At 33.9% G+C, this 27,198-nt stretch overlaps 4 protein-coding genes across 5 annotated transcripts; 2 read left to right on the forward strand and 2 right to left on the reverse strand.

Moving 5' to 3' along the window:
* Nucleotides 1-286: 286 nt before the first annotated feature.
* Nucleotides 287-2,243, forward strand: LOC101208473 (proliferating cell nuclear antigen). Its single transcript, XM_031888313.1, has 5 exons — nucleotides 287-303; nucleotides 334-694; nucleotides 1,204-1,356; nucleotides 1,452-1,549; nucleotides 1,653-2,243. The coding sequence occupies exons 2-5, from the start codon at nucleotides 376-378 to the stop codon at nucleotides 1,881-1,883; spliced, it is 801 nt and encodes a 266-aa protein (XP_031744173.1). The 5' UTR covers nucleotides 287-303; nucleotides 334-375; the 3' UTR covers nucleotides 1,884-2,243.
* Nucleotides 2,244-4,489: 2,246 nt separating this feature from the next.
* LOC101208232 (neutral ceramidase 1) lies at nucleotides 4,490-11,666 on the reverse strand. 2 transcript variants are annotated; one of them, XM_004143090.3, is made up of 9 exons: nucleotides 11,026-11,664; nucleotides 10,622-10,830; nucleotides 10,002-10,346; nucleotides 7,636-7,900; nucleotides 7,293-7,560; nucleotides 7,098-7,223; nucleotides 6,862-6,925; nucleotides 6,073-6,242; nucleotides 4,490-5,432 (listed from the first exon to the last, which is right to left on the reverse strand). In XM_004143090.3, the coding sequence occupies exons 1-9, from the start codon at nucleotides 11,364-11,366 to the stop codon at nucleotides 4,884-4,886; spliced, it is 2,337 nt and encodes a 778-aa protein (XP_004143138.1). In that variant the 5' UTR covers nucleotides 11,367-11,664; the 3' UTR covers nucleotides 4,490-4,883. The 2 variants fall into 2 exon arrangements, with proteins under 2 accessions (XP_004143138.1, XP_011657138.1); XM_011658836.2 differs by having other exon boundaries at nucleotides 7,098-7,560; nucleotides 11,026-11,666.
* A 2,357-nt stretch (nucleotides 11,667-14,023) lies between these two features.
* On the forward strand, nucleotides 14,024-16,150 carry LOC101207989. The gene is made up of 3 exons (XM_004143089.3): nucleotides 14,024-14,381; nucleotides 14,659-14,701; nucleotides 15,807-16,150. Exons 1-3 carry the CDS (start codon nucleotides 14,109-14,111, stop codon nucleotides 15,926-15,928), a joined length of 438 nt encoding a protein of 145 aa, XP_004143137.1. The 5' UTR covers nucleotides 14,024-14,108; the 3' UTR covers nucleotides 15,929-16,150.
* A 1,627-nt stretch (nucleotides 16,151-17,777) lies between these two features.
* On the reverse strand, nucleotides 17,778-22,224 carry LOC101207743 (serine/threonine-protein kinase BSK5). The gene is made up of 10 exons (XM_011658837.2): nucleotides 21,744-22,224; nucleotides 21,440-21,645; nucleotides 21,159-21,294; nucleotides 20,633-20,766; nucleotides 20,416-20,521; nucleotides 20,038-20,123; nucleotides 19,575-19,763; nucleotides 19,211-19,372; nucleotides 18,691-18,804; nucleotides 17,778-18,292 (listed from the first exon to the last, which is right to left on the reverse strand). The coding sequence occupies exons 1-10, from the start codon at nucleotides 21,823-21,825 to the stop codon at nucleotides 18,050-18,052; spliced, it is 1,458 nt and encodes a 485-aa protein (XP_011657139.1). The 5' UTR covers nucleotides 21,826-22,224; the 3' UTR covers nucleotides 17,778-18,049.
* Nucleotides 22,225-27,198: the final 4,974 nt, after the last annotated feature.

Raw genomic sequence — 27,198 nt, forward strand, 5'->3', positions numbered from 1 at the left:
CCATGTGACAAAAGGAAGCCCATTGTGGTCATAGGCGGCTGTAAACTATGGGCCAACAAGCAAACCCAAAGTAGCAATATGACCAACAGGCTTATAGTGAAAGCCCACATGGACGTGGGCGTTGAAATACGGCGGACAATCCCGCCTCGTTCAAAAAGCGTGGCGGGAATGGCAAAATTACCCGACCCGCCAAAGCGAACTCTCCCTATTTCAAATTGTTTTCCCAAATGATTTCACTATAAAACCCTAAACTCGAATTTCTTTTCCCACTTCTTCTTCTCGCGCTCTTTCTCAAAACCCTAGCCAGCCCCAGCCCCAGCCCCAGCCCCAGCCCCAGCCCCAGCCCCAGCCCCACCTCTCCAATTTCTCTCGACAATGTTGGAACTTCGTCTTGTTCAGGGTTCTCTCCTCAAGAAGGTCTTGGAATCGATCAAGGATTTGGTTAACGATGCCAACTTCGACTGTTCGGCCACTGGATTCTCGCTCCAAGCCATGGATTCGAGCCATGTCGCACTGGTTGCTCTTCTCCTTCGAGCGGAGGGCTTCGAACATTATCGCTGCGACAGAAACATTTCCATGGGAATGAACTTGAATAACATGTCGAAAATGCTCAAGTGTGCTGGTAACGATGATATCATTACAATCAAGGCCGATGACGGCAGTGATACTGTCACTTTCATGTTTGAAAGCCCTAGTAAGATCTTGTTCTTGCCTCTTTATTTTCAGTTAATTGAATCATTTTAGACTATTGTTGCTCGATCTTGTTGTTATCTAGTTCTTGGTTTATCAGTCTATTTCTCTTCTACATTAAGCTTTTTGATCTGTTAATTTAAAGCTATCATATTTGCATGTCAAGGTTTTTTTTACTCGTACATATAGCGTGATCATATGGTCGGTCTTAAGTGGCTGTTAAATACATAAGAAATTGTTGAACTTTGTCTGTGAAAAGCTACACGGAAATCGGGAATTATGACATCTCCGTCTCTACTTTATCGAGTTCATTATCTTTGTCCTTTGTCTAACCTTTTGTTGATCAGCTTAAATTTCGATAAGCTGCAAATCGTCTCCGTCCTTCTTTCAATTCCGATTATATATGCTTTCTCTAGATCTAGTGACTGCGTTTCCTCTAAATGCCAAAGTATTAACTGAAGTGAGTAACTGCTGCTTTCCATCTTACCCTTTGCCTGTCTTATGATGATTCAGCTCAAGATAAGATTTCTGATTTCGAGATGAAATTGATGGACATCGACAGTGAGCATCTTGGAATTCCAGATGCAGAGTACCATGCTATTGTTAGGATGCCTTCTGTTGAGTTTGCTAGAATTTGCAAAGATCTCAGCAGCATTGGTGATACCGGTATAAATTTTGTTATCTTGTGATGTTTTGATGATTATTATACATGATAAATTATTGTATTACAAGTGTTTAATTATGTTCACTGGTTCTTGCAGTTGTAATTTCTGTGACAAAGGAGGGTGTAAAATTCTCAACAAGAGGTGATATTGGATCTGCCAATATTGTTTGCAGGCAGAATACCACTGTAGACAAGGTCTGCATCCTTGTTAACATTACAGGGTTATAATTTGCTTTACTTAAATCTGTTTTTGAATCCTGAATATTGATTTTTGGTTTCCTAATTCTGGGTAATGCAGCCTGAAGAAGCAACAGTAATAGAGATGAATGAGCCGGTTTCTTTGACGTTTGCTTTACGGTATATGAATTCCTTCACTAAGGCGACACCCCTTTCAAACACGGTCACCATCAGCTTGTCTTCTGACCTACCTGTTGTTGTCGAGTACAAAATCGCAGAGATGGGATATGTAAGGTTTTACTTGGCTCCCAAAATAGAAGAAGATGAGGATGACACAAAGCCTCAAGCCTAAATATATTTAGTAAATCCGTTAGGATATTTCCTAACTTTATTTTTTCTTTTTTTCTTTTTTTTTTATTCTGTAGTATAGCAGTTGTGAGTTGTAATTTAGGAGTTTTTATAGTCCAATATGTACTCTGTTTCTAAGCTTAAAATTTTGATTCTTTCCCTCGCTTATCTTATCACCGTTTGATTTAATAGGATATTTGAGGAACTGAAATTGAATATTTGGGCTGTAATATGATTACCACAGACGATGAAGAGTTTTGTGGTATAAAACAGCTCTTAAATATTCATGATTTATGGAAAGACAGAATTTTTGGACTATTTTACATTGATTGCCAGTGACTCACATTGGTTTGTTTTGATTCAACTCCAAAAGTTGCATCCTTGGGACTGTAGTCTGTAACTTTGACTCAATAGGGTAAAACTGTATCAATATGAGATTAGCGGCGAAGGGATGAATTAATGTTAATATGTGTCAATTGATATAACAGTAGTCTTCTTTAGTAATATTTTAAGGTGATTGCTCTCTCTCTGTGACTTGAGAACACTTTTCATACAAAAAAAACTACCTTTGTGAGTCCTTCACTTGAGGGCTGTTTCTTCCCTAGTGAGCATATGGGATAGAAGTTTGGTTATTATAATTTTAAGTTATTATGGGTTATAATAATATATATTTGAGATATAGATTATTATAGTTTAATAAAAAAGTAGTGAACATTGTAAATAATAAAAATTGTAACAAATGATGGTTTCGAATTGGTGTTCATTGAGAATTTTTTATAGTATTTACTAATATTTATTATAATCTTAAGATAGCTTGGATCCAAATGTTTCTTTGTACTCTTGTTCCTCTAACTACCTGTGGGGGTCGTCGCTATTGCTCTTAGTTGCGAGTTTCTCTAACTACCTATGGGGTCGTCACTATTGCTCTTAGTTGCGAGTTTCTCTAACTACCTGTGGGGGTGTCACTATTGCTTCTAGTTGCTGGAGTGCTTCCCACTGGTGTAGCTTATTGCATTCACAAATTAAAAGAATTGTATGGATGACTCCTTTTTAGAGGGTCTAAATGAAATTTGACTTGGTTTTAAAAATGCTTGAAAAATGACTTACTTATTTCAGCTGTTTGCAAAGTTACCTATTTGAGCCTGAAACGTGGAGACTTGATATTCCCATGCTTTCTACAGATCCTTTTGTGACCACATATAAAAATGAGATTGCCATAAGGTAAGATTTCTTCCTTTGTATATGAAGTGGCATATCTTTTTAGAAGAGATTTTCCTTGAAGTCTTAGATAATCTATGAAAGGATCCTTGAAGATCTGTAAAATAGCCAACAAAGAATTAGCAAACAGAGACTTTGACTTAATCTTCTTTCCATAGAAAGATATTTTAAAGGTCCCTGCCTAAAGAGTATATTATCTTCTTGCTTAGGTATCAAAAAGAAAATGAATTCCTATTCACATACATCATAATTGTGAAGGAAGACTCATCTTCTTTTAAGGATCGAAGACTATCTATAAAATTCGTAGTTTCATTACTTATAGCTTCCTTCTTTGTAGTCAAAACAAAGCCTAAGTAAGATAAGACTCCCAAAAAGAGAAACTTAAGGAAGGAAAGCCTATCCTTCGAACAATTCGAAGAAGATCGACGGCATAAACTCTCAAAAAGTTCAAGTGGAATTATAAGAAGTCCAAGGAAATCTAGTAGCATAAACAAGTCTCGTAACAAGAAAGCCTAAGGATCAAAAGTCAAAAAGAGATAGCCTAAGAAGAGTCTGAGGAATCTCTCTCTCTTTCATGATCCGAATCCGAAGCAAGGTTAGAAGCTATGTATCAGTAGTATGAAAAGGAAGAAAGAGAAAGCCTAGTGAAACTCGAAAGTTAAGGAAGAAATGTCTATCCTTCTAAGAAAAAACTGAAGGAAGAAAGCCTAGACTCGAAACTTCAAGAAGTAAAGAAAGTATATCCTTCTCGGGAGAAAAAAGTCGTAGACTTATATCTTATCCTTTCTTCTTATTGAATGAGCATATATTTAGCATTCGACTTTCAGAGAGGAAGAGCTTTAGAAACTACTATTATCTGAGTTCTTTCTCATTTCTCTTTCTTTGGTTATTTCATTTTGCTTTTTGTGTTTCTTTCCAAATGAGGAAGAAGCGAGAAGAATTTGACAAACGAAAAAACTTAAAGAAAAAATTGCAATTGTGTTTGATAAGAAACAAGAGGAAGAAGAGAATGATAGGAATGAGAAATTTGTCTGAGAGCTAGATCCACGTGCATGGTCTAGGGATAAAATGATATTTGCACCACAATTCATGTAAACAAAAGACCATTTTTTGAAACTTTCATTTGAGTCTTTTAAAATAGGCCATCCATACAAATTTTCCTTCACAAATGACTACATGATTAAAAAAATGGAGTCTTCAATTTTCAATTTATTGCCAAGAACATTTGGATATGACATTAAACTAAGTTTCAATTCTTAATAAAGACAATGATGTATCAAAAATTTGTTAATAATTAAGATGTTTGTAATTCAAATCTTCCTACTCTTATAATGCTAAAAGAAAAAGAAAAGAAAACTTATAATGTACAAAATTTCACATAGAATTCTTATATGTTGTTATTAGTTTGTGTATTGCACCATTAAGATGAGAGGTCCAAATTTTTACATCCTACAATAGTTCTACTGAAAAAAGTAAGTGGAAAATATGGTTATTTACAAGTATGTGTTGTGGGAATGCTCCTCTGTCCTTCACCTACCTCATAGAAAACCAATTTATGATATATTGAATTTTGGCTGATCCACAAGAAGGTAACGGTTGAAATCTTAGTGTGAGTTTGTCCAAGATTTGGAAAACAAAGTATACAGAATTGTGGATTCCCCATGTTGTGTATTCCTAATTCCTCTAAGATAATCCTGGATGTAAACTTGTAAAGCAACTTGGATTTGAAGGCGAATCTTAGTAACACCACCAATTTATTTACTAAGTGGTGCATACATTCCCTTCATTACATTACACGAAAAGCACTAGATGAACCTGTGAAATGGCTTATCGATCCAAAAAGCCTTTTTGCTGCCCCAAAGTGTGTTATTCTGTACACTCCTGGTGTTGCACTTTTAGGGATTCTCCATTCTATGGTTGCATGGCTATGGCTGCTAAGCTTGAACGGTCTCGACCACTTAAATCGCAGGCAGAAATCGTCGTCGTCATAGGCTGGAACCCACAGCTTTTTGTCATGGAGAATTTCCACCAGTGCATATGTACCTTCAGTCATAAGATCATTCCGAGGACAGGCCGACCAGAAGGTAACTGTTACCATATCGCTTCTCTTGAAGGTGGAATTCTTGGGAACATCAGATTTTACATCCCCAAAATTTACTGAATGTGGAGTTGTATCCATCACGACAGATGGTAAAAAGCTTATCTGCTTGTCCAGTAAATCTGGTGGTTGTGGCCCCACAGCAACTGCTTGGCCATCAACGAGAGCGCGGGCAAGTTTCTTAAACTCTTGAATGTAGGCACTTAGAGTATGAGGACCGTATAAAGTAGAAGCGCCCTGAATACCGATAGTTTTATACCATAGGTAAGTTAGTAAATACAAAGTTCTTGCTGTAGCATCACTGAAGACCATTCTGTCTGGACACTGCTTTTTGTGTTTTGTGAATGATTTTGAAAATCACTTTTTTATGTTCAAAATCACTTCAAACAAGCCTTTAATAATTCAAAATCACTTCAAACAAGCCTTTAATAATTCAAAATCACTTCAAACATGCCTTTAATAATTAAAAATCAATATAGTATTTGGTTTACACTTTTCAACGTGATTTTTATACCATTAAAATTGATTTTGAGGAGGTAAAACATGTTTGGGAGTTATTTACATGATAAAAGTGAGTTGAATCCTTCCACAATCACTACTAAACAAATTGAAGTGATTATGTAATCATTAAAACTATTTTTGTCATATTTGAAACCAAGCCAAACATACTTTTAATCATTCAAAAACAATTTCATATTTTATTTCACACTTCTAAACTTTCTTGTCGTTTGATTTTGAATGATTAAATGTATGTTCAAAATCAATCTCAAACATGTCATTAGTTTTTCTTTTTACTGACTAAATATTTCTCCATTATTTAAAGATCTCCTAGATCGCCTAGAACTCAATTCCACATGCAACTCTACATGGAACTAACCTCATATCTCTGCACTTGGTACTCTTCAAAAGTGGTTACATACTGTGAATAAGAATTTGTCAATCCTGCAATAACAATATGAATATCACCACTGAATTCACTTTTATCTCCATCAGTTAGCACGGTTTTCACAGCATCACGAAGTCGCCTCCCAGCCATTGTTGAAAATTCTGGTAGCCAAAGAATTCCAAAAGATGTTTAGAGTGAATACAACAACGTGATGATGAAATTATATGTTTTTTGGAATTCTCTGACTCTGTAACATATAAATATTTTAGAAAAATAACATGGACTTTTGGGGCGAACAATGGCAGACATGGAACTGAAAAAATGCAAACTTGAATATAAAATAAACATCAACTTGCTAACTGTTTCCTATTACCAAACAGAATTACTCTTAAACTGGATCATAGTTCGCTTTACCACCGTGCCATTACAAAAACCACCGTTTTCCAATGTTCTAAACAATTCGTCAATTTCTTTGTAATTGCAACAATACAATGCACTTCGGACATAATAATATGGCATAGTACGACCTACTTACTCCAGCCACGCTTGAGGATTGCACACAGAATTGATTACGATTTTGTTTAAATGGAAAAATCTAACTTGAACAAGCCTTTTTTGCATGTGCAAATAAAAAGATTTGAAAGTAACATGTAGGGTTTCTCATATATGATTTTAAGACAGCTTTAAAATGGGGGTGCAAAATGAAGGTGAACTTCTCAATGTATCTGCAAAATGTATAAAAGCTAGAAGAGAAAGTAGAGCAAAAAAGAAAGCTACTACCTCCAGGTACTCCAAGAATGATTAGCTGCCCTACTCGGAGGATTTGGATGGGAAGTATTGAAGGCTGTAGAAATAATGGAAATCAATTCCATACTACATGAACATGTCATAGAATTGGTATGTAGACGTACCATGGAAGTTGCAGTACTTGAAAATTAGATAGATGTAATATAACAGGGCAAAACGATTAATCATCACTAAGAAAAGTTTATTACACACACGTAATTGGAACTTACAGCCCAATTATACGGTTTTGTCATTTCACCAGTATCCAGTAAGATGGGCTTTGGGTGTTGACAATCAATTTGTTCCTTCTTCGGTTTCTTTAAAAAATTACGTATGTGCTTCCAGAAAGGATTTCCCTGATAAATTAAAGAGATGGCGAGAGTCAATGAGATGGAATTAACATTTCTTATTAACGTAATTATTACCTTGTCATCTCCTTGCTCAAAATCAAAAGCACCGGGTCCATCAGTGGTTCCAGCAGCAAAAGAGTACCCCATTGCAGCAGGACATGTTTGCACCACTTCATTAGTTTCTCCACGTTCAATAGTGACCTCAAGCTTAGAGAAGTCAACATATGAGTGACGGTAGTCAACCTTTCCTTGTAACTGCTCTGATGCATTACTAAATAGATCAACTGCTTTTCTGAATTGTCTCTTTCCTATGGTCCGTGTGCTTTCAAATTCATCAGGATAACTGGCATGTTGACCCCAAAATTTACTTTTAGCTTCTCTGAAATATTTTAAGGATCTTCAAAGGGAGGACACTTACCCTGGTCCTCGGCCATAGCATAGTTCATTCTTCCCATTACAGGTACTGTGATTGAAGTCACATGGAAGTCCGGTATCTATACAGAAGGCTCCAAGAACATTCGGGCTAACATCACCGCAGTTTGATTGACAAAATGCTGACACAAATTGAGGTTTTTCAGCATTCCTGAGGGCACCCCTGACACGCCTTGAAGAACTCAGAATTCTGGTTGCTGAGCTACTAGAAGGAGACTGGAAAGATGCAGCAAGCTCAAGTAACTCATGATCTGTGCCAGAAAAATATCAGAAAGTTGAGAATGATACGTTTTTTCTTCCACAATTTATCAACAGGAGCATAAGGCTTTTTGATTAACATTATTTACTTTACAAATTATCTGATCCATGTATGCGCTTGACAAAGTATTCTGTCACCAGAGCTATATCAAGATGCATGTTTGAAATTTGAATTGATAACTATTTAAATATATTTACACCTTCTGCAGTTCAAACGATTTTCTACAGGTCAATACATCATTGAGAGCCAGGATAAATGCATGAAATATTATGAGAAGCTGATCATATCATGTAAATCATTGAGTACTCAACCAAAAAGCTCAGACACACCAATATTTAAGTTTTGGCAAACAGCTTGACCAGAAGAGAAATGAAGAAATTGACAAAAGTCAAATAATGTCTGTTACATAAAGTTGTAGAATAATTATTTGGACTTTGTTCTAAAGTGGTTTAGAATTTAATGTGGTGATAATTTCAGTGAACGTTTCTTTAATTCACTGATTGATAATTGAGATATAAAATATTGGAATAATGGTATAGGTATTGGAAGTGGGTTGAGGTGATTTTTACTAGCAATATAAATTCTGGCAAGAGAGTAGACCCAATTGCGTATCTGATATTATAGAATTCGTGAGAGATTGCCAACTGGTTCCTAAATATAGAGTATCAAAGGAAAAATGATTACCGACTAAAACATATGATATGAGAACCCTAGAATTTGAAAATTAGGAAATCAATTGGTGAACCCCTAATAGCAAAATCTAAAATCCCCAAATCAATTTGACAACAATCCAAACGGAAGGAGTAGAATTGGATTACCTTTTGATCGAAGACCAAAAGATAAGACTCAGGAGATTTGAACACTCCACAAGAAAGATGATCAAACTTACCTGAATGTTCAAGTATGCAACCCTCTAAATCAAGAATTGCAGAGGTTGGTGATGGTCATCATCAACAAAGAGGAAAATCCCATTCCAAATTCAATATGTCAAAAGCTTTCTGATAAGTTTAATCACCTTGCTTGTGGAATGCTCGAACTTGGAGTGAGGAACTAGTTCTCCTTATCTCTTGGTTTTCGATCAAAGTGTAGTCCAAATTTAATCTTTTCCCTTAGGTGGTTGTCAAATTGATCTTGGGGTTTTAGAATTTGATATTAAGGGTTCACCAAATGGATTCCTAATTTTCATATCCTAGGGTTTTCATATCATTTGGTATCAAAGCCTAGCTCTAGATTGGGTATATGTTAAATTGCTTTCTTGATTGAATCTAGTTTGTAATTAGGGTTTTTGTTTTGTTCTTGTTTGAAAAAGAAAAAAAAATGTTTGGAGGTTGAATTGCGAGTTTCAATTGGAATGAAAAATGAAAATTAAGTTGAATTGAAGTTTTAGGATTTTTTCTATCAATAGAAAACCTTTGGTAGATGACAGAGCCTCATCACCACCTTTTTGCAATTCTTGATTTAGAGTTGCATGCCAAGAACATTGAAGTAAGTTTGATCACCTTGTTTGTGGAGTGTTCGAACTTGGAGTGAGGAATTAGTTCTTCTCATCTCTTGGTCTTCGATTAAAGGGTAGGTACTACAAATCTAATCTCTTCCCTTGGGTTGTTGTCAAATTGATTTAGGGGTTTTAGAATTTGATATTAGGAGTTCACCAAATGGGTTCCTAACTTTCAAATCCTAGGGTTTTCATATCAACATATGTTAAAAATCAATCCAGAATCATAGTGGTTTTGCATCTACTACTTGTATATATTACTGTCTACCTAACAAAATATAGTCAGAAGAAGCAATTGAACAAAAACATGGTTCAAACCTGTACCGTTGTTCTAGCCCCATTGACCATAAAGAAATTATTGAAGAGTTGAGGTGTAGAAGTTGAATTTTTTTTTTTTCTATTTTGAGCTTAATTGATATGTAGATAGATTTTTCAGGGCCATTTGATACAGATTTAGGGACAAGCAGCTGTAGGAAAAACAGAACTTAAGTTGCAGCCATACTAAACATGCATCCACATTACCTGCCCTAACCTATCAGTTTAGAAAGTTGAATTCTTGAAACAGTGCTTTGATTGTAAAGCTTATAAGAAAACTTACGATCGATGAAAAGGTCAGGTATTATGCTTGAAACTCTTCGTGGGATTCTGTCATCTACAGACATATCAAAAACTGAGCTGATCCCACCTTTTTTCTCAAACCAGTCCTCCATGAATCTTGCAGCGGCACCTTTGTTATCCCCACTAATCAATGAGTTTGTACGACTCATAGAAGTTCCGTGAGTTGCAAACCAATTAAAGCTTCCAATAGGGCCCCATTCTAGATCCACAAATTTCAATAGTGTCATCTCCTTGTCAACATTGTATTTGTATTTCCCACGCTCTTCTGCAGGGTTATTGAGATATGCACTAGGGCTGCGGTTCACACCTGCATCTAAAAGCTTTCCTGCAAGTTGATAAACCAAAAAGTAGGCAATTCATATTCCCACTCGCAAAAGGATCCAGTCTGCAATAGATTGCTTCATGCAGTCATCATATCAATCCCATATGTCGAAAATACAAACAAAAGCATTCTACCCGACATTCTGAATCTGTCTATGTCCTCGTGACAACATATGTATCTCTTTGCAATAAAATCAAATCACCAGGGAAGAGAAAGTGAGAAAAAAATGTAACTCATCAACTTGATAAAGTGAAATGAATAAGAATCCTATCCCTTACCCTTGTTTATGAAAATAGATCCTGGACGCAGATTCTCGTGAGCCTGTATAATGCTGTTCTCAATACCATTTACAAGAACATCAAATGACTGTCGCACAAATCCAAGAGACGTCACTATGTATATAATGTACTGAAGATAACCACCTGGTCCGGCATGTGTATGAATTCCACTAATAGCTACATTTTTTTCAGTGTAAAGGTCTCCATACCTGAAAATGAACAATATTAGAAGATGGCTCCAAAGTCAAAACAACAACTCCTTCCCTTATTACACAAATTTCATCAGTATAACGGCATATATCTTAACATTTGTATTCCAATTATGCAAACAGTTTTCTAGCTAGCATTTTAACTTACATAAACTCAATTATAGGTTCAAAGGCAGCATTTCAAAATTCAAATACCTTTCCTTCAATCTCTGAAGCAACTTGATTGTGACCAGCTGCGAGGCCATGCAAGCATCGAGATTAACAAATACAACCCTTTCTCCCTGTGGCTCTGCGACAATAAATGTACGAGCTCGCAATCTGAAGTGAACTCCAGATGCAATCTGTTCCATATTAGCATATCCCATCATATTAACATCCGCCGCCGGTCCAGTGATGTCATAGCTTCCAAGTCCGATCAAATAATTGGAATCCGAGGAGGAGCTTTCACTATTCTTCAGCAATAGAAAGGCGAAAATCCAAAACAGAGCTTCACAAGGTCTCCGAATACTGAAATTAAAGAGAGAAACGAACTCCATAGCTGTCGAGTGAATTAGGTAGAAACAGACATCGACGAATTCTTTAATCCTTTTTCTTCGTTGTTCTTGATCGGTATGTTCGTACTTTGAAACTGAACTCAAATGAAATTTACATGAAAAGGAATTAAAAGAAGCTCGGGATACGTTGCTGCATGCGTACTGAATTCAAATTCCATACCCAAAATTCTTCTTTGGGGTGAACTCGGTGAAGAATAGAAGAGGGAAATGATATAATGTCAACGTGAAAAATGGTGAGAACCGGGTTCGACCAGCAGTTGATTAAGGCCAAAGGGGAAATGCAAAAACCACCTCAACTTTCCTCTTTCAAGGCTAAATATTACTAAGCTTTTTTAAGTTTCAAAAACGTACTTCAAAAAAAAAAAAAAAATTACAATTACAGTTAGTTTTAAATAAAAAATGTTTAAATTATTGTTTACAAATATGTCGAAATTATTGAAAAGTTGCAAAAATACCGTTGAGCTTAAAAAAAAACTATTCTCACAATTAGCATATGACCGTAAACCATTAATATCTCGCTGCAAAAATAACTCTAAATTAAAATTTTCTCTGTCACTAGTATAGTGATAAATTTATTTGAAGTTGCTAAATTGTATGAGATTAACAATATTTGTTTTATGACTTTAACATCAAAAATTTTATTGCATTGTTGTTTTGAAAAATAAATGGTCTTACAAAAATGTTGATTATCCTTTATTTATCAATGTCGCATTTTTTGTTTCTCCTCGGGACATCTTCATTTGTTCATTGTGATTTTGTTATGCATATTTAAAAGACACTCCTATGAAGGCTAACTATTCAATCTGTCTTAAAAGTTTGTATTATCTTGTTATAGCTATTTCAGCTTGCATTTGAAGAAAGGAACATTACATGTATTAAGATATTCCATTCTTCTTACTATATGCATTGTGATTAATTGAGAAGTAATTCTCTAAGCTTAGGAAAAACTTAAGTCATTCAAGCAAATGAGATTTTTCTCAACGTAAAGATCCAACACTATGAGAGAGAGTCTTACACACTTGAGAATGATTGAAGTTCTTTAGAGAGGGGGTTGTTTTAGGGGAGCCTAAGATCATGTTCACTAAAAATTATATAATAAATGAAGAAATTTGGACATAAAAGTAGTGTCGATAGACTTAATTTAAAAAAAAAAAACTACAATATCAAATTATTACCAAATGAGACTGTTCACACGAGATTTCGGATAAATGTAATTCGTGGAATTGAACTTTGTATATTGATGAATATAACGGATACAATCTCTAGTATTTACTTATTCGGTGTTTTCTTTTGAATACAAGTTAAAACTTATAATTTATTGATATTCGATCTTCAAGATGTTGTAGTTTGCAAGTTGATTTAAATTTCGATCTTCTGGAATCTAATGAAATTTTAATCTTCCAAGTCTTCAATCTTTCATAAGTTTGATCTCTCAAGGTTGATATGAACTTGCATGTCTTGAGAGCAAGAATTGAATACTTTAAAGTTTCAATTCTTCTTTCAATGAATGACAAATGTCTATATTTATAGAGAAATTTCATGGACTTTAGGTGGGCTTGGGCTTGGACTCATTTGCTTATTGGACTTGGGTTTCGGCTTTAGCCCATTTTTCTTATTGGGCTTGGACCTATCTGCTTGTTGAGTTTGGACTTGGCTAATATGCTTTTATTGGACTTGAATTGGATTGAGTTGAGCAAACTTAATTATTAAGAGAGACCATTATAATTTGTTTTTATATTGATTCTTTTGGAACTCAAGAAAACTTCAAATTAAATTTTCACTGTATTAATGATAGAGATATTTTTGTAATTTAGAGTTATTTTTACATCGAGATATTAATGACTTTAGTTCATATACTAACTTTGAGAGTAGTTTCTTAACTTTTTAAACTCAAGGATATTGTTTGAACCGAAATAGAGACTACCGACATTTATCAATGATATTTTGTTATATTTTAAAAAAAAAAAACTTTTAAACTTATAATTTAACAAATTGCCAACTTAATTACTAAATTATAAAATATGCATTATGGATGAAAATGCAAAGGAGTTGAATCCATACTTTGTATCTTGGAAAATTTGGAAAACTTAGAAACTAATATTTGAGATTGATTGATGATTAGGCATGGACCATGGACAATTGAGTAAGAGATTTTATCACTTAACTAAAAGATAGTATTCTAACTCTTTGTAAATCTCAAAGTTGAGAAGGATCAAAGAGAGCCCGTGAGAAGTATGCTTGTAAGAAAGCTCTAGTGGAGAAGTGTGATTGGTAAACATGGATGTTGAGAGAGAAATTTTACTCAATGAGGATATAATTTGTTTTTGTTTATTTATATACTACTTTACAAACTATAAGTTCACAAGTGTCAATATAAGTTTTAATCACCCCTATTGTTGAATCACCATCACTCTAGTGTAAAAGGGATGTAATTCTTGTTTTGAAATAAAAATGAAATCCACTATTATAATTTAACAAAGCAAGACCTAAATATAAATATTAATAACTTAGGGTTGTTGCTATGGTTACCTTACATTTACCTCTCATGGGCTAACCGCAACGATAACATAGAATTATAGAACTACAGAGTTGGGCTTTTGGGCTTGGCTGGGCTGGGCTGGTCCATATATTTTACACTTTCCATTTCTCTAAACCCTGCTAGAGAGAGCTGCGAAATAGCGATACAAAGAGAGAGGCCACAACCAAAACTAGAGAGAGACGCCAATGGCTGTCGCCAACAGAACTGCGATCAGTCGAGCCCTAGATTTCTCCAGGTTATCTTCTTCCTTTGTCAGAACCTTCAGCTCCTCTTCTCCCTCAACCTCCTCTTCCAACCCCAATGCCTCCCCTACTTCGTCTCAAACCAAACGGAGGAAGAAGAAGAAGAACCTCTTCGAAGTAGTTCAGTTTTTGCCCAACTGGGGAGTTGGATACCATGTCGCCAAATCTCACTGGGATGAAATTTCCTACCAGATCACCAAAATCAATCTCTACAAGGTTTGTCTCGTCTCTTTTTTTTAGATGTATCTCTCTCTGTAATCTGCAGAAAATTTGAATCAAATGGTTTTCAGTTTCTTTCTGCCAGTGGTCACCATTTTTTGTTCGCATTCAAGTAAATAGAACGGTTGAGGGTTTTAATCAGTGGGATTACTTACTTTTCTTAATTGTTTTCTAAGTTTTGTAGAATTTAGGACTCTGACAACTTGCTTATGATAATTGATAATCAAACAGGGAGTGTAACAATTGTTTTCTTTTGGCTTTTTTTTCCTTACAGAGTGGCACGCACGGCAAGGCATGGGGCATTGCTCATAAAAATGGTTAGTCATTATTCTGTATCACGAAATTAGTTCCTCAATCGTTATTGGAATTTCATTTTAGTTTTTATTTCACCATGTTGCTGAAATTTTGCTCTGATATTTGTTAGTAGAATTTGCAACAATTGAATCTCTTGTATTATCTTTTTGTCTATGTTAACTTCTATAATTTGGGACCATGACATCAAGAACTGATGCTTTATAGTTGATTTAGATACAATATTTGTGAGACCTGTTTTTAATTTAAGTATAAGAAGAAAAATCTGGTTAATTGTTTTGAAAATTTGGCGTCTAAGGTTGACTTCCATTGTTTAGTTTGATAGGTTAAAAGGAGTTGAAAATAAGCTTAGTGATAAGACCAATTGTAAAGTTTAAAGCTAAATCGCGTCCAGTCCTATCCTATCTGCACTACTTCCTGTGTTTTAGTTGTCTTGCGGATTAGGGTGTGACAATATTATTCACTATTTACTGATCTTCACCGTTGCCTTATAGGATTATGCTTTACGATAATATAGGTTTGTTTGATAGTATAGGTTTTCCTCCCCAATTCTGTACTACTATATTCTAAGAAACGTTGAATTCTTAGTCAAATTTTGAAAACAAAATTAAGCTTGTGAAAACTTTTTTTTTAGTTTTCAAATCTTAGCTTAGTTTTTGAAAAAATAGATAGAAAGTGGGTAACAAAGCAAAGAAAAAGTATTATTTGTAAGCTTAATTTTCAAAAATCAAGTGGTCATCAAACGATCAGTAGTTACCCTTGTAAATAGTTTGCAAGTATTCAAGTTTGGACTTCTAAGGCATGAGATTCTGAAAGCTTAAGCTGGAGTTAGGCCAAATAACTTAGCCCCCTTTAGATTGGTCCTTTTGAAATATTTACTGCCTCAGGACTTGGTCATTGATATAGCCAACCATTATTAAATTGCTTCACATGAATGTTAGAATTCTCTTTTGAACTCTCAACTCTTGACTTGGTAATTGTTGTAGTCATCCTTCACTGCATTGCTTCAAATGAATGTTCAAATTTGAGTTTCTATCGACTTAAATTTCTATATGTTGTTGCTTTTTGCAATCTACTTTCATCAATGACTAAGGTTGAATAATGTTACAGGCACGCCGATTGTCGAAGCTCCAAAGAAAATCAGCGGAGTTCACAAGCGCTGCTGGAAGTATATCGCTAGCTTGCCGCATTCGGGAGAAAGCAAAACATCAGCCGAAGTTCAAACTTCATGACTGCAGAGAAATCTCAGTTGCTGATTCTTTTTGGCGAACCTTACTTTCTGGTTCAAAGAGTTTTTAGGTGTTCCTTTTATCGGGGGAGCTATGTAAAAGTACTCATATAAAAAGACTATTGCTTGATTAATATGGTTGTGTTGATTGGAATTGCTTTTCAAACTGTAATTTGTAAGATTGTTTTTGTTGGCAATCCTAATTTTATTTTATCTTTTCATTTTATTGAATTTAGTAAATATTAGTTTGACATACAATCTAGATTTTGTGATCTTAACATATACACATACATATGTGTTTATATATGTATCACATACACGTTTTTATTATATTTAAATTTAAAATTATGAAATGCATAATTATATTAAATGAATATCAAAACGAAATAGGGTATGACATGTTATAATAGTTCAATTTATTTTTAAAATGAAAATATTTGGTGGATCATGTATTATAAATTGTATAAACTTAGCTATAACTAGTGAGAGATTGTTAATATAAAAATATGTTCACAAATCAATTAGAAATAATTTATAGTGAATTTAATATTTAGTGTGCCTATAAATATAGTATTATTCACGTCTAAAACAATTTAAATGAAAGAGTAGTTTTCGAAATTGCTACACAAATGATTAAACTATTTAGATTTGGCTATGAAATTGTTAGTATTAACCTTATGTTAGTTGAAGTATGCTTTTACGAATTTAGGATTGGATTCTAATTGTAAGGATGTTTGTTGGACAGAGTAAAGTGGAGTGATTGTGAATTTGATGTATCAATTTTGTTTTATCTGCTGCACAAGTGGGATAAGTGAGATGTACATGTACTGGACTGAAGTCCACTTTATGCAAAACTTTTGAAAAGTTTAATATATATTTCTAAATTATCTCACATGTACTTGCATTGGACTAAGAAGCAAGAGGTTTTAATCTCTAACTATCCATATTGTTAAACTAAAAAAGAAATTATATTTTTTAGTTGAACCATAGATGGAAGTTCAAACCATCAATTTTATAATGGATGGAATAATGCTAAGATTGATGAAGATACAAATCTTGGGTTTTTAGAAGAAACATATTTACAGGTTCATGGGTGGTACAATTTTCTATGAAGTTTTTATATACATAATAACTTGAGCGATGATATGCTGCATCACATTGTTAGTTAAACATTTCAACTTAGGAGCAAAGGGCTATGTCACATTGTTAGTTAAACATTTCAACTTAGGAGCAAAGAGCCAAAATAGAGGACATAAAGTTGTAATTGAGTATAAATAGATGACTTGTGCCATCGTTCTCTTTCGTCTTGTGTTCGGTAACACATGGACAAAGATGTGAACTATTGAACATAATACAATTGTGATATGCTTATATTGGCAACAAATAATCAATTGTTTATAACACTTGCAGACATGCATTAGGGATGGAAAAATGACATTAATTTAATTTTTTTAAGTATATTATGGAAAGATTTGAACCACAAAACTTCATGATAAAAAAATCACATATGTTTGTTGAGCTAAACTCGTTTTAATACATTGAACCCTACAGTAAAACTCAAAACTTTTGGAAAAGGAAGGAAAGCTTTAGAACACAAAATTGAGTTTTTCATACTTCCTTCACGCAAAATGATCAACGCTACTATTAACAGTCCAACCTTCTTTGTATGAACTTTTGATAAGAAATGATTACATCAGCCATTTAAAAGCTCTTGTTACCAATTTTCACACAAAAAATATATGAAAGGACTTCGAACAGCATAACTTATCGAAGTGTTCAATCATAAGATGTCAAAAAAATTGCACTTGAGTATTACTCCTTTTTGATAAAAATGGAACGGCAGCAAAAATCAGTTTTTCTTTTCAGCCAATCTCAGGACTAATTATATCATTAAACTCGTGTAGCAAAGAATACAACAAGAGATTTTGGCATCTGAAGCAGACAGAATCAACAGATAGCTTTGTTGGGCAAGGAAAAATATAAATTTGCACCAACACAAACTCACAACAAGTCCAGTAATCAAAACCCTTTCGTTGTTGCATAAACTTAACAGAAAAGGGCTAAAAGGCAGACAAATAAATATATAAGAATAATGTTAAATTAAAAGAGAAGTACCTATACAGATTCAAGTTCTTTCTTTTTTGAATTCCAGGGATGTTCCATCTCTCAGAGTTTCTTGCGCATCATTTTCCATTCCAAGGATGAAAAGAGCAGCAGCTTGAAGATACAAAGCAGTTGGCCAATCTGGTGATACCACTTGGGCTTGCATAGCATCTCCTAGAGCTTCCTGAGGCATATCACTCATCAAGTAACACAAGCTACGTCTAGCAAATACTGTTGGTGATACCATCGTTCCTCCATCTATGAACTGCACACCCCAAAAACATTAGAACATTGTTTCAATTAACTAAGCCAATGCCGAAATAAGAGCATCAAAACATGCCGGTTCCTCTATTTTACGGTATTAGAATCAATTTACTCCACTGCAGACTGAAAGGACCAGTAAATATCAAATTTTCAAACAATTGTAAACCAATTTTCATTTTGAAAGCATTCTTCGGTTGCTATTTGATATAGAATAACGAGCAGTAGCAATGTATATATTGATACACAGCGTTTTACTGGCCATTTGGTTGTCCTTATGAGGCCACCATGCCATGATTGAATTTTAGGACGTAATATAAGTTTTTACTGGCATTTATGTGAGGATTTGGAGGATAAAAAATTGGATTGAAGTATTTTCATTTTTAAAAGTCAATCACTTACTTGTGTGTAGCAATCGATGGCAGTTACAAAGTCTTTAGCTCGAAATGCCGAGTCCCCGCGCTTCTTAGAATTGAGTGTCTCCTGTATTTGGCTTGTCCACATTTGGAAAGAAAGCTGCAAAGGAACGCAAATTCTCTACTGATGAGCAATGCAGCAGACCAACTTTCGAAAGATATTTTCAGTTGGACTTATGGCAGTAAAAATTAGGTGGGATTGACCTGTAATGTATCTAGTTAATAAGCAGATAGTGTACCTAGTTAATAAGCAGATTGTGCACCCGGTTAACAAAATAACATAGAAATCTTCATCGATACAATGTAAAATGACGGGAGTTAAAATTTTTGTTGAACGGGAGACATGAACAAATAGCTAGTTGCATTTTACTGGCATGGACAGAATGAAAGAGATTCAGTCTCAATTCACGTCCCTTAGTATGAACAAAGAATTTCTAACAAGAATAGAGTGTAACCTACATAATCTCTGATCTTAGAAAATAAAATTTATAGATGAATTTTCAGACCTCATTTGCCACTCCCTCATCATCCTTGTATCCAGCCTTCTCCAAAATTTCATGAATCGCAGTAAGATCCGTCCTTGAGCAAGCCTCCCCAAAAGGTGATAATGACATTTGCTTGGAGGAAGCATTCCCATGCGAAATTCCCATAAGAACGTAAGAAGGAACCTGACATAGACCAGTAGGTAGAACTGCATAAGTTTGGACTATTTAATTTTTTTCTGCATTATTGCCGACCGGCCTTTATAGAATATAACTGGCCCAGCCATAGCTGGCGACCACATAAAACACAGCATCTTTTACAGACTATACTATCTAGCCCGACTTTATGGATAGTTAATGCCAGGACATTAGATTGGTTGTAATGTACCTCAGTTTCTTTCTGAAGTGCAGTGAGAGCAATTACAAGAGACTTAACATTTGGTCTCTCACGAAGTTCATATTGTAGACATCTTGAAGCCAACCTCACTAGTTCAGTTCCATCATCATTGGAGAAATGACCTTCTAAACATGAGTCCATCAGCATCAGGAAATTTTTGCCACGTATCAGATCCAATGCCTGAGAGAAGTGAACTTGGTTAAACGTCAACATGAAGTTTCCAAAGCTCAGAATGCAAAAGCTGTAATGATAACCAAGGAAAGCCAAGTGCAATGTTCTTTAAAATGCTGATAATTAGTCAAGCCAGAGCCAAGTTACTGAAGCTAGATTTCTAGAAATACAACTTTTTGTAGTGCCATAAATTTCTGAAGTAAATTCCTCTGGTTGTATTTCAGAATAAAGTTAAATCAAACTTCCACGTGTAGAGAAACTTCAAAAGGAGAAAACAGTTTACATGGCTTGGGGGAATATGTTTGCCACTGAGAAGATCGAGCAATAGAGTGCCAAAGCTGTACACGACACTTTCTGACGATATTCTCCCTGTCAAATGTAAATTCTACAATTAGTATAGTGCATGATTGACAGATGTGGAGCATTTTTTTGACAAAGCCGTTGCACATCATTTTTTATCCCTTTTTCTGATTTTAAATCTTTTTAATATATAGTCATTAGGTATTGTCATAGAAATCACGTTTGAATTTTACCCCAAAACTCTCCAACGCTTAAACAGCCATATGCTTTAAGTGCTGATATAACTAAATTTGCCGTGACCCATTAACTTAAATTTGTTGGTCAATCGGTGAATAGAGATGCGAGTTTCCATGTTCAATACCTGTCCTCATATATTCTGGTGGGGTGAAAGACAGGTTAGTACTATAGCTCTTTCCATCTCTGCTATTCTTCATAAGGCCAAAACAGGACAGCCTGGGATTACCATCCTGTCAGAGCTAAATATTAGGCATACATATAATATATGCGAACATAAAAAAGAAAAAAAGAAAAAAAGAAAAATATAGAACTAGAAAAGCATCATGGAAACATTTTTGTACCTGATCGAAGAGAACTCTATAAGCATTAAGGTCATGGTACAATGCTCGCCCCTTACTACTGCAGTACTCCAAAGCTTGAGCTAAATATAAAGCCACTCGAAGCCTCATTGCCCACTTCATAGGCTGTGTTTCCCCTACACAAAAAACAACTTATTATAAGTACTCAAAATTAAATGGCTAGAAAGACACGTGAACCTAGTCCTAATAGAGCTTAAAATGTACTCCCCTCATTTTCAACAATGAGGGCCCCGAAACCAAATTGATTATCATATATACAAAACGTAAGTAATCAATTTTTCATTTCTATCTCCTAGTTTTAGGGGGTTGAGGGAGGAAATCAATTTCTAAAAAGTAATATAGAAAATTAACTAAAAGAGTGCTTTTTGCAACCACCATTAAAGATGCTATAAATTAAATATTCTACTTCGAGATTTATAAAGTATAAGAGACCAACTAAAAAGAAAAGGTGAAATCCATGTAAAGAAATTTCAGTATCATAAACAATAATTTTAGGTAGAAAATTTACAATGAAAAAGGTGCCTGGAAAGAGTTTCATTAGGCATGAACTCAGCCACTAGCAATTTCTCATTGCCCTCACAGCAACATCCGATCAAATTTGCCAACCGTTGATTCCTTAGCTGCCCTACGGCTCTAGCTTCATCCTGAAAATGACAAAACATAACTAATAATTACCTTAAACGTTCCTGCTTAGACATTAAATAAGCATATGCTCACACATCTCTTCAACATTGAAGCAATGCATAACAAAATATATCACAAAACTCAAATTAGAGGAAAATCACGGACTAGGAATTGACGAGAATCAGGCCAGGCCGACTTGTTGAAGCGCTTGACAGCAATCACTCTATCATCTTCAAGTTTTCCTCTATAAACAACATTAGGCGCTTTCTCTCCATGCTCAGAAACAATATTCTCTGAAGAAAATCCCGAAGTAGCAGCTCTTAACTGATCAAAGCTGTACTCGCAGAAACCAGGCAATGCGTCCTCATTCTCTGCATTCACAACACAAACAACAACGCTTACATTCCAACCACAAGAAGAAGAAAAAAAACCAAACTCCATCAAGAAATCAAAACAAATTAACACTCACCGGCACAGGACAAGTCATTGAGATTGGATTCGATCTGAGAAGGCCAAAAACAGAGTCCAAATCTGGAGCAACGAGCTCCCATTGCAAAATATATATATATAATAAAACAAAAAATAAGATATAAGAAAACAAGCTGAAGCAGAAGCAGAAGCAGAAGGTGAAGTTGAATCTTCCAGCACCAAAACCACAACAGAACTTCCTATGGCAATCAAACGCAGTTCTGAAGAAGAAGAAGAAGAAGAAGAAGAAGAAGAAGAAGAAGAAGAAGAAGAAGAAGACGAAGAAGAAGAAGAAGAAGAAGAAGGAATGTTGATTATCGGATCCAAAGGCTTTGGTTCTTCACTTTCTTAGAACCTCATCATTTTTTTCTTTTTTCTTATTTCTCTCTCTCTCACTCAATCTGAATTCAGAAGCATAAAATTCTCTCTCTTGTTCTTCAGTGTGTGTGTTTTAGTGAGTGGAAGAGCAACGAGTTGAGTCGCGTAAAATTCACCTCTCAAACCGCGAAATTATAATAATACGAAATTGGAGAGTGGAGAAACCGTCGCAATCTTCGTGTCCGCGCGTGGGCTAATCTTTTTCTTTTCTTTTTTTCTTTTTTCCTTTCCTTTTAATGTGTATTTTACTAATAATGTTTTCTTTTCTTTTTTTTTCTTTTCCGAAAAAGACTTATATTTTGGAGAGTTTGTTTTAATTTTCTTTTTTCAAAAAACTCTTTATTATTATTATCTAAATGAGCATGTTTATCATCTACAACTTTCACAATAGTCGGACAAAATATAGAACCATAAATGCAAACGAAAAAAGATACGAGAATAAACACAAGAGATAGAAAAACCTCAAGTTGTGAGAACACTTAATTATTAGATTAACAGAACGTAAACATAAAGAATTAAAAAAAATCTCTAACATATAAATTTTAATATTTTTATAAAATCAAGACATCGATATTTTAAATTTTAAATATATCTTTGTTTACTTTGACAAGTTTTATCTTTTATTACTGAAAAAAGAATTTCTAAAACTTTTATGGTAGAAAATTAGAATGAGTGTTAATTATGTAAAGGTTAGAAGATTGGTAAGATTAAAATTATTTATTTGATCAAAATTTGTAATAGATTTAAATTATTAATTGAATGATATTATAAATATTCCAATTTTTAGACATCTATTCCAATTTGTATCTTATCTTAACCCATAAAACTTTTCAATAATATGTTTTTTTTTAACAAATTTAAGTTCATAAATGGTAAGAAAAATGCAACTTTTTGAAAGACCTAGCAGAAACTTGTAATTAGACTTAGCTCCAATTTTTGGAAATAAAATTTTGCATAATTTTAACTTAAATTAAATTTATGGACATTTTGTTTTGGTTTCAACTTGGATTGATAGATGAGGATGGGTATTAGTGCAATTGTTCACAATAAGAACGGTGAAGTCATGCTTCCAACAGAGATATGTGAAATGTGAATGAGGTGACTTTCAATATCCATTAAGTGTTTAATTATCATTGGTTCTTCTTTCCAACAAATGGATCCTATAGTTTTATTGTTCATGTGTTTAGCATCTCATGCTTGCTAATTTTGACACTCTCTTGTTTGGCTTGAAACCATCCTTCATGGCTGATTATGCTATTTGTTCTAACCTCGTTTGACCTTTGAGCTTCTTGTGATTGATTGTTGTTGAAAAATGAAGAGAGGGACTCCTACTTTCATATCATAAGTTGTTAAGACCACCAAATTTTGGTAATTCTATTCAGTTAAATAACACAATTATTCAGTCTAGATGTGAGACTCCCTTCTCCCTTCTCACGGCAACTTAAGCTCCTTCTAAGAGTGTGTGAATATCAGTGGATAACTATTTAACCTCTCTCAAAAGCTTAACGGATGTGTCTTAAGACTAAAAAAACATATGTGTTATTATAGATGGGAGGACAAGATGAATAACATCACTCAACCATTACACTAAAGAAGATAAAAACAAGTAAATAAATAACTGTTGCTAATATTTATTGTATGATTTTGGGGACTGTCTATAAGCAAAGGTGGAAATAATTACAAAATGGGATTGTAATTTGTTGTGAGTTATTGAGAGAGACCCATGTGGTGAATTATGTGGAGGAATCCTCTCTCCCATCACTCACCATTCCCCACCAATTTTTTTTAATGCAAAAATCTTAGTCAAAACTCTAAAGTTGAATTTTCCTAAATTATTTTGTCACGAAATTTTATGCTTATTTTATTTCATTTGGGTCCTTTTTTTCTTAATTTTTTTAATCTTTCGACTTTCAAAAAGTTTTTCTTTTCTTAATTAACTTTGCATAAAGGGGTTGGTGTTTTCTTATATTTGACTTATTATTTATAGTTTTAAACCTCTTAACTATGACTCTATAAGTTAAATCGTGGAAATTTTACTTATACATCACAAAATGTAAACCTATTTACCTTACTTCTAACAAAACAAAGCTTATTGAGGTTCACATTTCAAATTTTTTAATTACAAAAATACCCTCCATTTAATCAAAGCCATTTCGTGGAGCAAAGTGTTTTTCTTCACCACGATTTCTCCTTTTTCTTTACCTCAATTACAAAGATGCACGATCGAACGTTGTCTTCTTCCTCACTGGCGATGGATTGTATCGAGTCGGTGACGACCTAGGTTTTCTTCTCCATCTCTTTTTCTGCAATTTGTTTTTCATTTTTATTCTTTTTTTTTTTTTTTAATTCATGATCAAAGTCATTTCTTCTTCTTCGCTTTATTTTTCTTTTTCTCAATTTTTCTTTGAACTCATGATTTTCATTAAAGTTTCCTTAATAAATTTTAATATCTTAAATTGAAAACAAAACTAATATTTTAAAAAATAAAGCTATATTTTTAAAATAAATGTTTTATTTGACTATTTATTTGTAAATATTTATTTTTTCACAATTTATTATTTTGATGGTTCCTACCTAAGACTATCACGCCATATAAAATTTTGATTTTTATTAAAAGTAAATTAACTATTGTTTTCTAGTCCTAACATTAAATAAAAATGTTGCACGGACAAAGATATAGCGAAGACTATACCTAATTATTGGTCTGTCCAACAACAATAATAAGTTTTCGAAAACCTTTCATTTTTAGTTTTCAAACTTTAGCTTTGATTTCAAAAAGTACCTCATATATGTAGACAAAACATAGAATCTATCAATATTATTTATGTGCTCATTTAAAATTAAAGACATATATATAGTTTATTATGAAAAGAGATCTAAGAAAAGTAATTTTAAAAAATGGGGTTTTTCTTTTTTTAAAAGATTTCACATGCTTAGAAAAGAAAAGTACAAACCATGCCAAAGCAAATTGAATAAAAGTAAACTAAAAACAAAATCATTTAGGAAAGAACACGTAGTATTCTAAACAAACAAATAACATGATATGATATTGGCAAACATATCTCCATCTCATTCAAAGGAAAGAAAAAGAAAATCAATTTCTTTTGAGAATCAAGCCAGATTCAGTTCTGTCCAAACCCAACAGCAACCTTTCCATCTGCATTAAATAAATTAAAAGAATAGTGATAAAAATAATAATAATAAGAGGGATTAAATCCCAACAAAAGAAAGAAGATCTGTAAAATATAATCATTATCCCAAAGAAAAAAGACCCATAAGATTTGACTGAAACCTCATCTCATCTCATATCTTCTCATCTCAAATTCTCTCATGCACACTTAGCATTTGCCCTCTTTCTCTTTGCTATCATTGAGTGCAACACACACAACAGAAAGCGGGGGGAAAATGATGAAAGCTCACATGGGAAAATAGGTAAAAAGAAGGCAAAGGGAAAGCTATAACTTTACAAGGCAAAACATTAAATTAATATCAAATTAAAAACATTACTATATGAAAAGAGGCCACAGGCAGCAGAAGAAAAGAATGGGGGAATGGGGATACTCTGTTTGCCCACTTACCAACATTATACAGAAACTCAAAAAGGTTTTTGGAATTCCTAAAATGGGGAACATTGAGAGCTAAGATTAGCTAACTTACTTGTTTTTCACCATCAATGTACCACGTTTTCTGTCTCCTTTTTCTGCTAAAGCAAAGCTGCACACACACACACAAAAAAAAAAAAAAAGCATCTGCAAAGGAAACAGCCTATCGAAACTACAACAAATTCACAAATTTGGGAGCTTGTGAATGAATTACTGATGCTCTTTTTCCTCTCTCTTTTTCTGTCTCATGATGAACTTTTCAGAAGCATTTCCAACAACTAAGTATGGAGGTATTTGTATTTATGATTTTGACTTTAGGGTTCAGAAGAGTATTACTGTTTTATCAACTCTCTAACTCTACTAGTGTGTCTAAATCTATAATTTGATATTTTATTCTTTAGTTATAAACTAATCTTTTCATTTACTCATGGACTTAGCTAACATACTTGTCAGCAAACCAATTAAATCTCTATGTGGAGACTCTACTTTTTATGTTTTTTTGTTTATCTTTAATTATCAATTTCATACGAGAAACTAACTAGCCTTTTGTGCTTTCTGCATGTACTTATGACGTAGGTTTGAGATATTTGACTTGTTTAGTAAATCAATTATTGATGAGACTGTTATAATGTGTTTGTTAGTTTATTTTTTTACCTCGTTTGAGGTATATGAGAGAGAAAGGGCCTCAAAATTATACCAATAAATGAAGCAAAGTTTTGGATCTACATACCAACAATTAGTATGAGAGAACAATTTTTTGGTCGTCCATCAATTTTGTAATTTGACCTAAGCTTTTAAAACTCACCTACAAATATATTCATGGGCTATATGAACCTACAAATGATACAAACTCATAAACTAAATACATATTAATGACTTATAAGGGAAGGACCTCAAAGTTATACCAAATGGTTCATAGACAGCAAGCAAAATTTTTAATCCACATTCAACTGTAACTACAAGACAACTGCATTATGGCGGCCTCATAGAACAGTTATTTTCCAGCCATTAAGTTTGTTTGACCTAAGCTTTTAAAACTAGTGAACCTACAAACCCACCTACAATGTATTCATGGGCTATATGAACCAACAAATTGTAACAAATTCAAAAACTAAAAACATGTTAATACACAAACAGTTCAAATACAAACTAAAAAGAAATACAGAATCTACAGTTCTACATTACACAAATACAGATATATGAAAATTGTAAGTCAAATTATTTCCTAAGGGCATGACAGAAGAAAGATATGGAGGCAGTACTAGAAGGAAACCCAAGAATAGTAAGATGATGTAACTGGTGAGTTATACAAAATTTCACCTACAAAATTCAATGAAAAAGGGAATATGCCTAAAAAAGAAGCAAAAAGGCAGGATGATCAGAGGGTAAAACTGAAGTGGGGCAATATCAGACCAGAAAGGCCATTAAACAGAGCATCGTGGGCCTATGCCAGACCTAGCTGCCTAAAGGAGGCAA

Source organism: Cucumis sativus, chromosome 6, assembly GCF_000004075.3.
Source record: "Cucumis sativus cultivar 9930 chromosome 6, Cucumber_9930_V3, whole genome shotgun sequence".
Lineage (NCBI taxonomy): Eukaryota > Viridiplantae > Streptophyta > Magnoliopsida > Cucurbitales > Cucurbitaceae > Cucumis > Cucumis sativus.

Bases quoted from the DNA above. Each gene is read 5' to 3' on its own strand.
- LOC101208232 (XM_011658836.2), bottom strand. From the start codon at position 11,366: ATGGAGTTCGTTTCTCTCTTTAATTTCAGTATTCGGAGACCTTGTGAA. The intron at 10,831-11,025 runs GTATTTGAATTT...GTTCATTTTCAG, and splicing joins CTTCAGAGATTGAAGGAAAG to GTATGGAGACCTTTACACTG. The intron at 6,243-6,861 runs GTAGTAGCTTTC...TTTGGCTACCAG, and splicing joins CATTCTTGGAGTACCTGGAG to AATTTTCAACAATGGCTGGG.
- LOC101207989 (XM_004143089.3), top strand. From the start codon at position 14,109: ATGGCTGTCGCCAACAGAACTGCGATCAGTCGAGCCCTAGATTTCTCC. The intron at 14,382-14,658 runs GTTTGTCTCGTC...TTTTCCTTACAG, and splicing joins CCAAAATCAATCTCTACAAG to AGTGGCACGCACGGCAAGGC. The intron at 14,702-15,806 runs GTTAGTCATTAT...ATAATGTTACAG, and splicing joins GGGCATTGCTCATAAAAATG to GCACGCCGATTGTCGAAGCT.
- LOC101208473 (XM_031888313.1), top strand. From the start codon at position 376: ATGTTGGAACTTCGTCTTGTTCAGGGTTCTCTCCTCAAGAAGGTCTTG. The intron at 695-1,203 runs GTAAGATCTTGT...ATGATGATTCAG, and splicing joins TTTCATGTTTGAAAGCCCTA to CTCAAGATAAGATTTCTGAT. The intron at 1,357-1,451 runs GTATAAATTTTG...TGGTTCTTGCAG, and splicing joins CAGCAGCATTGGTGATACCG to TTGTAATTTCTGTGACAAAG.
- LOC101207743 (XM_011658837.2), bottom strand. From the start codon at position 21,825: ATGGGAGCTCGTTGCTCCAGATTTGGACTCTGTTTTTGGCCTTCTCAG. The intron at 18,805-19,210 runs GTCTGAAAATTC...GTTCCTTTGCAG, and splicing joins ATGAGGGAGTGGCAAATGAG to CTTTCTTTCCAAATGTGGAC. The intron at 18,293-18,690 runs GTAAGTGATTGA...TGGGGTGTGCAG, and splicing joins CCATCGATTGCTACACACAA to TTCATAGATGGAGGAACGAT.